The sequence below is a fragment of the Neovison vison genome, chromosome 12 (assembly GCF_020171115.1).
Source record: "Neovison vison isolate M4711 chromosome 12, ASM_NN_V1, whole genome shotgun sequence".
In the NCBI taxonomy this organism is placed as follows: Eukaryota; Metazoa; Chordata; class Mammalia; order Carnivora; family Mustelidae; genus Neogale; species Neogale vison.
Window position 1 is genome coordinate 34,123,739 of NC_058102.1, and position 16,179 is coordinate 34,139,917.

The following is a 16,179-nucleotide window of genomic DNA, read 5'->3' on the forward strand; positions in this document are numbered from 1 at the left end:
AAGAGATACAAATGAAAAAACAATTTTTCTAATTTTCAAATAATTAGTTATAAAATAAATGAACACACATTTAGGAAAATTTCAACATATACAAATGGCCATATTAGAAAGGTACTATCCTGGCCCATAACTATTAACTAATTTCATTTTAAAATAAACTAAGCACGTATAATAGAATTAAATCCATTTAGGTTTCTCAATAATATTGGAGTAGAGAAGCTTTTCTAACTATATCTCCAAGAACAAAGGAACTTTTAAAGAATAATTGTATGAGGGAGTGAGTTCCAGGATACATTAACTGTAAAAAAAACAAGATAGAATTAAGTGTGTTTTGCATGCTACCATTTATCTATAAATGACTGTATATAAATACATAATAAACAAATACATTATATGAACATATATTTAAATATATATGTGTTTGCTAATATTTAAAAAGTAAAAGTGTAACTTGTAAAATTAATTTTAAAAATTAAGTATAGAGGTAGAAAATAGAAGACTCAGCTACAGAAGCCAGACTTCTCTGGATATACCTTTCTTAGATTTGACTTGGGAAATGTGCACATGCTTAAGATAATCATAAAATAAACATGAAATAAAAAGAAATTCCTGAAGAAATAGAAAAACTATGTTTCATGCTATGCACACAGAATTTTTCTAAAGTGACTTTAAAATAGATTTATTTGACTATCTTCCTAGTGAAATATACTCAAAAGAAAAATTTCATTACAAAAGATACCTTCAAAATGTTTTCATATTCATATTGTTAGTAATAATATAGGTATTGTTATTACAGAAAATATATATATTAAGAAGTAGAATATGTAAGACAATAGCCAGATCATATATAACAATAGAAGTCACTCACAATCCCTATAGCAATCAACCTAGAAAGCTAAACCACAACCTTGGCAACAATGAGCTAAGAATGGTCAAGCCTTGGTTAATCAATGACTGTCAGCCTCCCTATTTTTGTCCTTACTTCTAATTCAGGACCAATCAGAGTTACAGATATACTTCCCAACCAATCACAGAAAACCCCACTTCTGGCTGCCCGCTTTCTACCTTCCCCATACAAAAACCTCTAAATAGACCATATCTGGAGACCTCTCTTTCCACTCTAAAGATCTCCTGCTCCCCTCCCTGCCTTTGAGCTTTATGCCAAAGGCAAGTTGATGGTGGCTGACTCCGTTGCCACAGCACTCTCTGAATAAATAACCTAGTTTGTTTTATCTCCTCATCTGTACGGTCCTTGTTTACTTCCACTATGTATGCACATGTAAACACAGGCACGGACACACAGAGACACACACATACACACAGAAGGTGAAGTGAAAAGGAGGGGCAAAAAAAAGAACAATTATGTTAATGTCGTTCATTGGAATCAGAACTTTCCATAGAAGAAAAGAAATGTAAATATAAATCAAATAAATAAAAGTCTTATCGTCCTAAATTTAACTTTAAAATATCATCATGAACTCATGGCACATTTTTTTCTTAAAAATATGTATTTGTGGGGCGCCTGGGTGGCTCCGTGGGTTAAAGCCTCTGCCTTCAGCTCAGGTCATGATCCCAGGGTCCTGGGATCCAGCCCCGCATCCGGCTCTCTGCTCATGGGTGAGCCTGCTTCCTCCTCTCTCTCTGCCTGCCTCTCTGCCTACTTGTGATCTCTGTCTGTCAAATAAATGAATAAAATCTTTAAAAAATATGTATTTGTAAGCTCATCACTACAATGAAAAAATTTTAAAAACAATGACTTTACCAGTCATTTACCATACCAACAACATTCCTAAAATCCTAATGCATTCCTAAAACCCAGACTGGTCTCTAAATATTCCCACTAAAGGAATCAAAGATCTTCAGAGCAATGACTGGGCTCAGGCTTGAGTCAAAAATATATACAAAATGAACCTGAAACATCATGGCACATTAAAAAGCAAGAGAAATTTTAAAAATGAATGAATTGTGTCACAAAAGCTTAACTTGAAGCTAACTTGGCCAAACGGGACAATTTGAACATCAGTAAGAATGAAACTACAATGGAATTTAATACATCATATATTTTAAAAATTTATGTGTACATTATGATAGACCATATTATGGTGACCTCTGGAGGATGCTAGGAAACCTCATTAATCTAAAAATTGGTAAAATGGCATTAAGCATTTAACCTACCTTTCCAGTATGAGCTGTACCTCAAGGTAACTAAATAGTCCGTTAAACTAAGTTGCTCTTTACTGACGTATTTTAGTTAATAAAAGAAGAAATTATATGTAGAGTATCAATATTTTACAAACTGTTAATACAAGAATCGATCTAGGCAATGATTATCAATGGTCATTAGTATTCCGAAAAGAGAGGCGACTAGACATTATGTTACCTCCTCACTGTAATACATACCACCACTTAACGAGATATTCTTGACAAAAAGCCAAAACCAAATCATATGAAATTTTAGAATCTAATGTCAGCTTACAAAAAACAAGGGAACAAGAAATATGTAAGTGACACCATGGGAAAGCATCTGGCAAAATTCAGAAAGTAGAAAACTATAGAACAGAGATCTGGTTTCCTTAATAAATAAATTGCAAGGAAAAAAAGACGTTACTATATATTTAAAAGACTTAACATTTAAACTGAAGGCAAGGTAATGACCTTATTTATATTTTGATCAAGAAAGATCTATGAACAAAAAAAAAAAAGAAAGAAAGATCTATGAACAAATATTTATAAAAGAGAGAAATTTGAATATTGATATTTGGTGATAATGAAAAATAATTTTTAATCTCTAGGTTGATACTATAGTTATACTTAAAACAATAGGCCTTACAGAAATTCATACTTAAATATTTATAAAGGAAGTGATATCTGGAATTTATTTCAAATAATCTGGTGATGAGTGGGGAGAAGTGGGTTGGTTATGAAGAGTTGGTTATAGAAGATAACAAGGTGATGTGCAGACCTCAGAAAAAGAGGGTCTAAAGGGAACTCTTTAATCAGGCCTTCAACAAAGATTGGCTCCCTAAGGTTCACAATGGATCCAGCATGACTCCTCAGGCATAGGACTTCTACAAAGCTCTAGAATGCAATACACAGTGTATGTCATTCTAGTGTGATCCATATAGATACTTCCCTCCTAAATCTGCAATAGGGTCAAGAATTCAAGTTCTAGTCATCTCTATTCAGTTTATGAGAAATAATGGTAATATATAATATGTTCAAATTCTTCTTCTAGTTTATTTGTTTCTGTCGAGGTTTCAACTTTTCACCAGTAATCCATCTACAATTAATTCATCCTTCTCCTGCATTCAAATTAATTCCCTGGCCAGGCAATTCTACCTATATTAGACATATCTGACATCTTTTTTTTTTCTCCAACTATCAACCCCCACATCCAGAACATACCATATATCTGTTCCCTGTTAAAATCCTTCACATATCTCCAGCCATGTTCATTCTATATTTTCCAGCTGTTATGGTAGTCCAGTTTCACTGTAACTTCTTATTATTCCAATAATATAAAATTCTAGGTTCTTTTATTTCCACTATCCTTTATACCTAGAATTCCATTCTTACATATTTATAATGAACCCTATCTATGTTTCAAGGTGTATCCTATATCCTTTATATTAGTTGGGGCAAGCTAAGTATGATAACAAAAATATCCAAAAATGTATAACAACTCAAAAAATAATAGCTTATTTCTTAATTACCTAATAAATATGGAGAGTCTGTAAAGGCAATGGGGCAGCATTTTAAGATAAAGTGATTCTGGTATCTAGACTTTCCCAACAGACAGCTTCCAATGATGCCTCAGAAGCTGTCTTCATTTCAACTAGCCAGAAAGAATAAAGAATATTAAGGAATGTCTGTGGTACATTTAATGAGCCAGCTATGGAAGTGGTGCATGTATCTTTCATTCATCTTGTATTGACTGGAACTCAGAAAAAGGGCCATGTTAAAGTGCAAGGGAAGGTCGGATATCTAATCTGGCTGTATACTTGAAAGAAGAGAAGAATATGAGGTTTGGTGAGCAGAGAGCATTTTCTGTGACATCCACCATAAAATTTCTATTTTGCTCCTTCTAAAGTCCAGGTTCTTTCTATCGTATCATGCTCTGCTCTCCAGGATAATCGAGCAGTCTAGAATTCATATTTTAATATGAATGGTTTAAGAAACTAGATGATTATACTCAGGAAACAAGAAAATAAAATTGAGATGACTTCAATAATTTTAAGTACCACATTGTACAACATAAAGACTCATTCTAAGTCTCAGACAAGGGCTGGATTATGCTTACTTTTGTTACAGATACACAGAAGATCAACAAAAGAACATTTTGCAGAGATATTAGTCACAGAACTAGACTGTTTCACAAAGTAGTGAACTTTTCTTTACTGAACAGAATGAAGCAAAAGTTGAACATCCAGGTACCATCAAGGCTGAAAAAAGTGTAACACCTGATAACAGTAGGGAGTTTGGTCTGCATGATATATTCATTCCTCGTGTAGCAGAATAATATCTTGAAATGGTAACTGGGGTTCTTTCTTTTCTTCAGAGTTTCCTTGAATCCATTGCCCTACCCTGACTCCCACTACCATTCAGGCGCCAGTAAAACCTTTGCCTATGCTTTGCCTTTAGGAGTACTGTTCAGACAAATTAAGTCAACTGAAATACTCAGTCTGATTCTAATATTCATTAGAACCACAGCAAAGATAATTTTGAAAACTATGCTTTTAATAGTGAAAGCCAGCAACTTAATTTGAGGGCTCTTCTACTTGCATATGCCAATGCCTTGGAAGCACCCATGACTTCTAGCTCTCATATAGCACATCCCCATGAACTGATATCATCACTTCTATTTTCAAAGGAAGTATGCCTGAAAATAAACCAAAATATACTTTGGAATGTGATTTTCTTACCACTTCTACTTCAACACTCTGATCCTAGCTACCATTATCCCTTGTCTGAATTACTGTAATAGCTCCTAACTGATTTTTCTGCTTCTACTCCTGCCTTCCTACAGTATAATCACAACATAAAGTAAACTTGATCATGTGAGTCCATTGCTCAGATTCCTGTCATATCTTCCCATGTCATTCAGAGTAAAAACCAAAATCTCTACCATGACTTATGATTTGTAAGTGTCACCCTTCTCCCTTCCATCACTGTCCAGTCATACTGGCTTCTCGCTGCTCTTTAAACACTGTAGTTTGCTCCTAAATCAGATATTCCATGGTCTGGAATGTTTTTCTCCCAGGCATCCAATGACTTAATCTCTCATTGCAATGTCACCTTTTCCGGTCTTCCCTCTCCATCATATCTGAAATGAAAAACTTTCCCTTGACACTACTATCCTGCTTTTCCTACTTGATTTTTCCTTTTAAGACTTATCACTATCTAACATACTTATTTACTTAACTGCTCATTCCAACAGAATACAAGCTAGTAAGATTTTTGTATTAAGAAATATTTATTCAAAAAAAGAAATATTTATTCAATGAATGAATAAAGGGAAATGCTAAATTGTTGGTTACTATCTTTCAATTCAAGCACAGTACCATGAATTTCCACAGACCTTATTTTATGTATTTATTTAGTTTATATTATATTTATGTATTTATTTGATTCTGCATCTCCCATCAGTATGAAAACTCCATGATGGCAGAGAACTTGAATGGTTTGTTTAGAGTTAGGGTTCCTGAGCCCAGAACAGTCCTTGACAAATACTAGGTTCTAAAAAATATCTTACAAATAAATAAATAAAAGGATGAATGTGATGTTGGAACTTCATTTCAAAAGCTGATCTTGGTGACTCTTTGGTTGAATCAAGTCTATTCACTTCTTGATTTCTAAATTTTTAATTTGAATGTTTATTTGAAGGCCTTTAACAATTACTTTAGTAGATTTTTAAACATTCTTCTAAAAAGAGCTGTAGATTAGGCCAAATGAGAGTTGCTATGGCTAATAAAAATGTTAGCAGATGTGGCAAACGACATATCTGAGCAGAAGCTTTAAATATGATTGTGTGGTTCAGTTTGGCCCTTGATCACGAGAATAGTATTTCTAAACTACGACTACTCCTTCAGCCTAGATACTAAGCAGAGGCAGCCAACCTGCAGCCTTACATATCACCTGAGTAAGAAATACATCCAGTAGTTGTAAATCACTAAGATTTGGCGGTTGTCTGTTATACAGAATAACCCGGTGAAAGATGAGAAATACATCTCTCAGAACTATTTCACCAAAAGATTAAAACTAACCTGAATAAGAATAGCAGCCTTCTCCCTCTGTTCTTGGATATTCACAGTGTTTTCTCTTTTTTCTTTCTTTAAAATAGTTTTATTCTTGATGCAGTAATTTGGCTTGGATATCAGGGGTCCTATTGCAGCGGGTTGTAGCTTTGTAGAGAAAAGAATATGTCTGCGCACGATGTAACCACGCCAGTATGCCTGGATTACCATAGCTGCCATACTGTTAAGAAGAGAAAATACACGTTTAGTAATCCATGAAAACACAGCTGTAGGTGAGAGGTCCTCATAAACTATTTTTGTAAACAGGAAATATGTAAGGTATTGGTTAAAAAAAAAAACTTTTGGCTTAACTATAGGCATATATGTAAAAAAGGAAAACCTTCAAATCTGAAGGAGAGAAATGCGCCAATAACTTAGCGAAAAGAAGCATTCTTATCTGAAGATGAAAGGATGACAAGAAGAATCTGAATAAACAGGCCTTGCTAAATTTACCCCAGTTTACTATGCTTAGCTCATACTCTTTGCCCTAATCATATTTTCCACGACCTTCTACTTTTCAACAAACTTAATATAAAAGTGCTCAGGTTTAACTATTTCTTCAGGTCTTTATTTCTTTATGAAGATTCCCATGTCATGTAAAACTTATATTAAATACATTTCTTTTTTTCTGTTTTATTTTTTATTATTGTGTTCAAGTAGCCAGCATATAGTACATTTCTATATTTTTCTCATATTAATCTACCTTTTGTTACAGGGATTCCAGCTGAGAACTTAGAAGGGTGAAGTAAAACCTATTTTTCCTCCCCTACAGAGCAAAAGTAATCAATTAAATAAATTAATGAAATATAAATTAGGAAGTGTTAGAACTACTTTCAGCAAAACTTTTTAAAATGTTTTTGCCTTAGGGAATACATACAAGTTTCAGCATATCAAACTTTTTAACATGACTTTCAGAAAAGAAATCACCATTCATACAGACAACTTCTAAAAGAATAAAGACTAGGAAAAATAAGATTAGCTACCGTGATACTCTGCATTCTGCCCTATTCAGCACCTGTTACTGTACGAGAAGCTGAGTTTAACCAATTTTAATTTTGTTGGCTTGACATTGAGGCCAAAAGTAAAAAAAGAAAAAGATTTTGACAAGCCAAAGTAAAAAGTAATCTTTGCTGGCTCAATAAAAAATTAAAGCCATTAGCTTTATAGTTTTTTAGAAGATTTATCTAATTTTAGAGAGAGAGAAGGATGGCATGTGAGCAGGTAGAGGGCAGAGGAAGAGTGATAAAGGGAGAATCTTCTAATAGACTCCCATTGAGCAGGGAGCCAGCCCTGTGCAGGGTTAGATCCCAGGACCCTGAGATTGAGATCAAGATCATGACCTGAGCCAAAGTCAAGAGTCAGATGTTCGTAGCAAACTGTGAAACAGACAACTATAAAGAACAAACTGAGGGTTGCTAGAGGGGAGGTGGGCAGGGGGATGGGTTAAATCAGTGATGGGGATTAAGGCAATGGGGTGCCTAGGTGGCTCAGTCAATTAAGTGTCTGTTTTCAGTTCAGGTCATGATCCCGGGGTCCTGGGATTGAGCCCCACATTAAGATCCCTGCTCAGCGGGAACTCTGCTTCTCTCTCTCCCTTCTCCCCACTCCCACTTGCGCTCTTTCTTGCTACTTCTCTCAAATAAAAAAATAGAATCTTTTTTAAAAAAGAAAAAAATAATTTTACATGTTCTCATTTTTTAATAAAATACTAGTCAATTAAATCAGAGTCTGCCAAAGTTCAGTAAAGTTAATCTGTACTATAATTAATGATTTGTACACGTCATATTATTAAGAGAATTAGCATAACGTACAATCGTTATTTAAATCCTTCACCAAATAAGCATTTAGAAAATTACCTAAGACTATCCATTAAAAATAAAAGATATACAAGTGTAAAAGAAAAATGTTCTATAAATCTTACATTTTTTTATGATGTTCAGTATTTTGGCAATTCCACAGCAGAGAACTTGTCATTACTGTTTCCATGAATGGGATTCTTTCCATGGAGATACTGTTTGATTTGCTGTCTTCTCTTTTCAGGTCTACTATTTCTTCCTGATTTCTTCCTTCTATATCTTCACATAAGGAGTTGGTAAATGTGGAATGACTAGAGCCAGAGTTCATCCATTTCTCAGAGGTGTCTAGTGAGTCCAGTTTGTATTTGTCTGCACAGGAGTGGAGAACTCTATTTTGCAGTATGCTATCACTATTTGTAGGGGTCAAATGATTTTGCTGGGTGTTAGAGTCTTCTCTCTGGGTGACACTTACGTTCCCATGTTCATGTGAATATCGGCATTCATTACTAAGTGTCATTAATTTATTAAAATAATGGCAGAGATTTTCTGCAGCATCCAAGGTGACAAAATTTCTAAACAACCAAAACATTTAATAAGAATTATATCAGCAAATATTAAAATTTGTGTAGGTTCTGGAAATTTCCCTTGTGTTTACAGTAAACATGAAAATTAAGCTTTATTACAATATTCATTAAAACCTTATTTCTGGTTGTTTATGTAAAAATGTATCTCATTTCTAACAAATCTGAAAATATTTGTTTAGCTAATTTAGATTTGTTAATCCAGACAAAATGTCTGGATGTTTTAGAACCATTTTTATTCTAGGTATTTTTGGTACAATTGAATGAGAAAAAATCCATGCTTTTACTACCATAAACATGAGAAATCATGGCTGCCTAAATTTGGAGAAGTTATTTATGAAACACAGTTAAAAGTGCTTTCTACATTGACTCTTGCCATGCAAAATATTTGTATTGGACTTTTGAACAAAGAACTTATATTATGGGAAAGTTTTTATTCCCATTTTTCGCTGGAAAAATTATCCATTGCGAAGAGAATTCAAATAGTTGAAGGTATAAATGGTTGTGATCCTCTTAAACAACTGTTGAATTTCTATCTTATTGAGGTTATAGTTTTCATAATTAATCAAACTTTCTGTTTGCCAGATTTGGGGATCTTAATAGCAAATGTAAAAGACTCTGCACCTATATGAGCCTTTTTCTTGGTACATTTTACTTATCTTCCCTTGTTTTATTTTTAAGAATTTACTTACTTCAAATCTATATTTTCTGACAGTATTTAATATACAGCTACAAGCTGCCTTATTTTTTTTTCTGAAACATGCAGCATATAAATAAACATAAAATTTTTGACCATATATATATAAGCATATATATAAATATAAAACTTTTAACCATACAAAATGAAAGTAAACTATGGAGATAAACAGTCCTGTGTTCAGAGAAGTAATATTAGACATTAGCATAGGCTCCTCCAATGTACTTTCAATATTTTGTATTTTATTCATTTTGGTGGCTAATAATGCAGAAAAGGTTCAACTTGATATTAGAATATTTAATGTGTAGGATTGGTGTTGAATTCACCACCATTTATTATTAATGTAAAATATAGTCTATTTTCCATGATCAATGCCAAAATGAAACATGTTGCAATGACAAGAGATTATACAAAGGAATTGAGGAATCTATGTTTCAACATGAGGGATATTAGGGTCATCTTTACACAAAAAAATTCTACATTACCACACATATACAAAGAAATGTAAGTTTAGTTTTTCCACAAAGATAAATGTAAATAATCTTAGTATTTGTTAAAAGCAAACATTAATTATATATAACAATTGGCATTATTTTTAAAGCTGTGAGATTTGTTTTTAATCTGAATAGATTATATTAAAAACATTTAAATGGAAAACAAATCTTATATAGATGAACAAATATAAATATGTGAAGAGCAATATTAAAGACTGCAATTTAAGATTAAGTTTAGGTATTTGGAAGGACATATTACAGTTACAATTCAGTTATAATGAAGGGTCACCATAAGTGAAATATGAAATTAATTTCTTTTTTTATTTGTGTTTTCTGGAGTAATGCAAATTAGAAAATACAGTTAGAGAAAGATCACCTGTAATTCTTTCACACTAACACATTCCTAATTTGGGATGGGGAGTGGGAAGTTCTCTTTCTTTTATATCTGATTAGGTCTCTACTCTTAGCTTCTGCTCCTCTGAGTATGTGCATCTGTTGACTGCTTTTCTCTACTGTGCTCACCTAATATTTTAATATATAAATATAATATTTACAATATATCTTAATATGTAATAAATGTTATACTTATAAAATTTGCCTTGCTCCATTGTAACTGTTTGTCTAATTTTCTCTTATGTTAATCTGTGAATTAAAGATAATGTGCAATACTTAGCTTATTTTTGTGTCTTGCCTACAGTAATTGTCAAATTTATGACTGATTAATTGAATGAATGACTGAATGGATGTTTGATTCTTGTCTTGAAATTATCCTTATGACTTCACTTATTCTAACTAATACTTTGGCATTTAAACTATAATTTAAATTATGATTTTAAGGGAGAATATCCCTAAAACACACAGCCTTAATCCAAAAAAATGTGTCATTGTGTTAATCAGAGTATTTTTAAATTATATACATATATTGAATTATTTCTTTAAATTATGACTTGGAGAAGTTAACAGTCTTACCCTTTTCCATTAATATAGCTTTCAACCAGTGAGTTGAATTCTTGAATCTGAGAATGACAAAGTATCACAAAACGTCCTAATTCTGGCTCATAGTGTTCTTCAGTGTGCCTTTCTGAATAAGAGTTTAGCATTTCGCCATTGAGGATTCTTAGAGCTGGTAACACTTTAAGTAGAAAATCTCTATTGAAAGCAGGAAAAAAATTAATCATCTTGGAAAGGAGAGTTTATACCTAAAATAACCATGTACCTATTACTTAAACAATATAAGAACCGGGTATATCTCAGAAAATGCTGTTAACTTTGTAGAGAAAATTATACTCTTAAACTTGTTTAAAAAATTTTATAGTATCATATCATGTATAAAGTTAGGGTTTAGAGATTTAACAAACATTTAACAATTTTCTTCTTAACACAAATGAAAAATTTAAGCAGCTGGAAACTGGGGCTGGGAGTAAATAAAGGTTTACACTATATAAAGAATAATATCAGATACACTCTTTTAAAAAAAATGGTAATATAATAATCTAACTGAAATTTGATGTTTATTTTAGAAGTAGAAGAAAATTCTGATTGTTTCTCTTGGTAAAATATACTTAAGAATAGGGCTAAAACGAGATCAGTAAGAGATCACCCTGTTTATCATGACTGAAAAATATAAACTTATATTCCTTCCTGAGTCTTGCTAAGGATTATAATAATACAAATCTTTGCGGTATCAGCAAAAGTCTGTTCAACTTAAAAGCCTAATTCTGTGAAAAAACAAGTCAGATAGCAAAAGCTGTCCACCAAACCTAGCCATTTATAAGTACTTGCCAAACCTTTCACAAGGGTACTGCGGGCCTCTTTTACAAGGCCACTAATGATCACAGGGGTAAAATGGAATTCTTAAATGAATAAAACCCCTCAGTTAAAAACTTTCATTTTCTAAAAGGAAAAGTAAAAACCGATGAAAGATATAAAAGAAGTAAATAAATGGAAAATATCCAGTGACGATATTTTCAGAGATAAGAAGTTCAATATTGTCAAGAAATCAATTCTTCTCAACTTGATCTATAGACTCAATGTAATTCCACTAAAAAACTAGTAAGGTAATATTTTGCATATCAACAGACTGATCCTAAAGTTTATAAAAAGAGGCAAAAAAAAAAAAAAAAACCAGAATAGCCAATTCTATATTTAAGAAAAAAGAACAAAGCTGGAAGACTAACACTTTTTTTTTAATTAATTTATTTATTTTCAGAAAAACAGTATTCATTATTTTTTCACCACACCCAGTGCTCCATGCAAGCTGTGCCCTCTATAATACCCACCACCTGGTACCCCAACCTCCCACCCCCCTGCCACTTCAAACCCCTCAGATTGTTTTTCAGAGTCCATAGTCTCTCATGATTCACCTCCCCTTCCAATTTACCCCAACTCCCTTCTCCTCTCTAACACCCCTTGTCCTCCATGATATTTGTTATGCTCCACAAATAAGTGAAACCATATGATAGTTGACTCCCTCTGCTTGACTTATTTCACTCAGCAAAAATAAAGCTGGGGGCATCACGTTACCTGATTTCAAGCTTTATTACAAAGCTGTGATCACCAAGACAGCATGGTACTGGCATAAAAACAGACACATATACCAGTGGAACAGAGTAGAGAGCCTAGATATGGACCCTCAACTCTATGGTCAATTAATCTTCGACAAAGCAGGAAAAAATATACAGTGGAAAAAAGACAGTCTCTTCAATAAATGGTGCTGGGAAAACTGGGCAGCTATATGTAGAAGAATGAAACTCGACCATTCTCTTACACCATACACAAAGATAAACTCAAAATGGTTAAAAGACCTAAATGTGAGACAGGAATCCATCAGAATCCTAGAGGAGAACATAGGCAGTAATCTCTTCGATATCAGCCACAGCAACTTCTTTCAAGATATGTCTCCAAAGGCAAAGGAAACAAAAGTGAAAGTAAACTTTTGGGACTTCATTAAAATCAAAAGCTTCTGCACAGCAAAGGAAACAGTCAAGAAAACCAAGAGGCAACCCACGGAATGGGAGAAGATATTTGCAAATGACAGTACAGACTAAAGGTTGATATCCAGGATCTATAATGAACTCCTCAAACTCAACACACACGAAACAGGCAAACATATCAAAAAATGGGCAGAAGATATGAACAGACACTTCTCCAATCAAGACATACAAATGGCTATCAGACACATGAAAAAATGCTCATCATCACTAGCCCTCAGGGAGATTCAAATTAAAACCACATTGAGATATCACCTTACACCCGTTAGAATGGCCAAAATTAACAAAACAGAAAACAACATGTGTTGGAGAGGATGTGGAGAAAGGGGAACCCTCTTACACTGTTGGTGGGAAAGCAAGTTGGTGCACATTGTTCTCTTTGGAGAACAGTGTGGAGATTCCTCAAGAAATTAAAAATAGAACTTCCCTATGACCCTGCAATTGCACTCCTGGGTATTTACCCCAAGGATACAGATGTCGTGAAAAGAAGGGCCATCTGTACCCCAATGTTTATAGCAGCAATGGCCACGGTCACCAAACTATGGAAAGAACCAAGATGCCCTTCAACGGACGAATGAATAAGGAAGATGTGGTCCATATACACTATGGAGTATTATGCCTCCATCAGAAAGGATGAATACCCAACTTTTGTAGCAACATGGATGGGACTGGAAGACTAACACTTTTGACTTCAGACTTCTTGTGAAGCCACAGTACTCAAGACAGTATGGTATTGACAAAAGAATAGACAAACAGATGAGTGGAACAGAAGAGAGAGCCCAGAAGCAGATCCCCATGAACAGACTAGTTGCAACTAATCTTTGACAAAGATGCAAAGGCAATACAATACAAGATAAATGATTCTGGGACAATTAGACATCTATATGCCAATAAATACATACATATATAGACAGACAGACACAGACTCTGTACTCTTCAGAAAATTTTACTCAAAATGGGTGACAGTCTTAAACATAAAATGCAAAACTATAAAACTTCTAGAGGATAACACAGGAGAAAATCTAGATGACACTGGTATAATGATGAAATTTTAGATATAACACCTAAGACACAATTCAAGAAAGAAATAATTGATAAGCTGGATTTCTTTAAACTTAAACTTGTGAAAGACAGTGTCAAGAGAATGTGAAGACAAGCCAAATATTAGGAAAAAATATGTGATAAAGGGGTTGTTATCCAAAAATATAAAAAGATTTTTTAAAACTCAACAATAAGAAAGGTGCCTAGGTGGCTCAGTTGGTTAAGCATCTGTCTTAAGCCCCACATGGGGCTCTCTGCTCACTAGGAATCTGCTTCTCCCTCTCCGTCTGTTCATGCTCTCTCTCTCTCTCCCTCAAATAAATAAATAAAATTGTAAAAAAAAACCTCAACAATAATAAAATAAATATACCAATTAAAAAATGGGCCCAAAACCTTAACACCTCACCAAGGAAGATATACAGATGGCAAATAAGCATATAAAAGATGTTCAACATCATTTGTCATTAGACAACTATGAATTAAAATAAGATATTAATAAAAAATAAAATAAAATAATAAGATACTATTATCTACATATTAGAATGTCCAATCCAAAATGCTCATACCACCAAATGCTGGTGAGGATGTGAAGAAACAGAAACTCATTCACTACTAGTGGAAATGCAGAACCAGTGTAGCTACATTGAAAGACAGTTTGGTGGTTTCTTACTTTTACTTTAATCCAGCAATGTGCTCCTTGGATATACCCAAATTAATTAAAAATTATGTCTGCTCCAAAATCTCTGCACAGACATTTATAGCAGCTTTACCTGAAATTGCCCAAACCTGGAAATACCCAAGATGTCCTTCAGTAGGTGAAAGAATAAATAAACTTTTACATCCCTATGAAGGAATATTACTTAGCGCTAAAAAGAAATGAGCTATCAAGCCATGAATACACATGGAGGAATCTTAAATGCATATTACTAAATGAAAGGAGACAATCTGATAGTTCACATGCTGTACAATTCCAACTATGTGAAATTCTTAAAAGAAGCAAAACTATAGAGACATCCCTAGTAGTTGCCAGGGATTAAGGTGGAGGGTGGGATGAATAAGCAAAGCACCAACCATTTTTAGGAGAGTAAAACTATTCTATATAATACTGCAACATAGTGGATACATGTCATTATACATTTGTCAAAACCCATAGAATACACAGCCCCAAGAATAAACTCTAATGTAAAGTATGGACTTCAGGTGATAATGATGTGTTGGTGTGGGTTCAGCAATTATAATAAGTATACAAATTTGGTGCAGGATGTTGATAGTGGGGGATGTTGTCCATCTGTGGGGACAGGGTGTATGTGGGTATTCTCTATATTTTTTGTTTAATTTTGATAACTTGACCTTCTCTAAAAAATAAAGATTTTTAGGGGTGCCTCAGTGGCTCAGTCGGTTAAGTGTTTGCCTTCAGCTTGGGTCGTGATCCCAGGGTCCTGAGATGGAGCCCCACATTGGGCTCCCCACTCAGAGGGGATCCTGCTTCTCCCTCTTCCACTGCCTGCTGCTCTCCCCTGCTTGTGCATTCTCTCTCTCTTTCTCTGCCAAATAAATAAATGAAATCTTAAAAAAAAAAAAAAGGTTTCTAATTAAAACAAAACAAAACAAAATAAGCTTACAGTTTCTAAAAACTAAATGAAGGATGGCAAGATAAGATTACTAAAATGCTAAGGTTTGGGGCGCCTGGGTGGTTCAGTGGGTTAAAGCCTCTGCCTTCGCCTCAGGTCATGATCTCAGGGTCCTGGGATCGAGCCCCACATCGGGCTCTCTACTCAGCGGGGAACCTGCTTCCCTCTCTCTACCTGCCTCTCAGTCTACTTGTGGTCTCTGACTGTCAAATAAAAAATAAAATCTTTAAAAAATAAATAAATAAATAAATAAAAATAAAATGCTAAGGTTTGAGAAGGAAAGCTCCAGTCAGTTAATCCTTCAACCTAGATGGTATAGTAAAGATGGACATATCCATTTATATAAACACAGTTGTAAAACATAATTTTATATATCTATATAGATAATTCATATATAATTTACATTTTGATATATTTATGTATAATTTATATATAAATGAAGGATGTAGTCCACTAAAGGCACAAATTCGAAAAGTTGACTAAAGTCATAACACATCGCTACATATAGTTACAATCTTGCTAGTGCTTAATAAAAGATAATCACAAGAAAGGTATAAATATATCTCCTTAAATTAAAGCAAAAAGAGAGAAGAAAAACAGCACAGTTTTTCATTTACTGGGGACGCATGATTAATTTCACACCTTCACCTCCCTTC

General features: G+C 33.7%; 1 protein-coding gene across 1 annotated transcript in view; it reads right to left on the reverse strand.

Moving 5' to 3' along the window:
- LRRIQ1 (leucine rich repeats and IQ motif containing 1) overlaps positions 1 to 16,179 on the reverse strand; it is a 195,320-nt gene that overhangs the window by 109,564 nt on the left and 69,577 nt on the right. The window contains exons 14-16 of the mRNA XM_044228184.1: positions 10,831 to 11,010; positions 8,215 to 8,661; positions 6,264 to 6,474 (exon numbers count right to left, since the gene is read on the reverse strand). Coding sequence (XP_044084119.1) covers positions 6,264 to 6,474; positions 8,215 to 8,661; positions 10,831 to 11,010 — 838 coding nt within the window. The remainder of the gene's footprint in view (positions 1 to 6,263; positions 6,475 to 8,214; positions 8,662 to 10,830; positions 11,011 to 16,179) is intronic.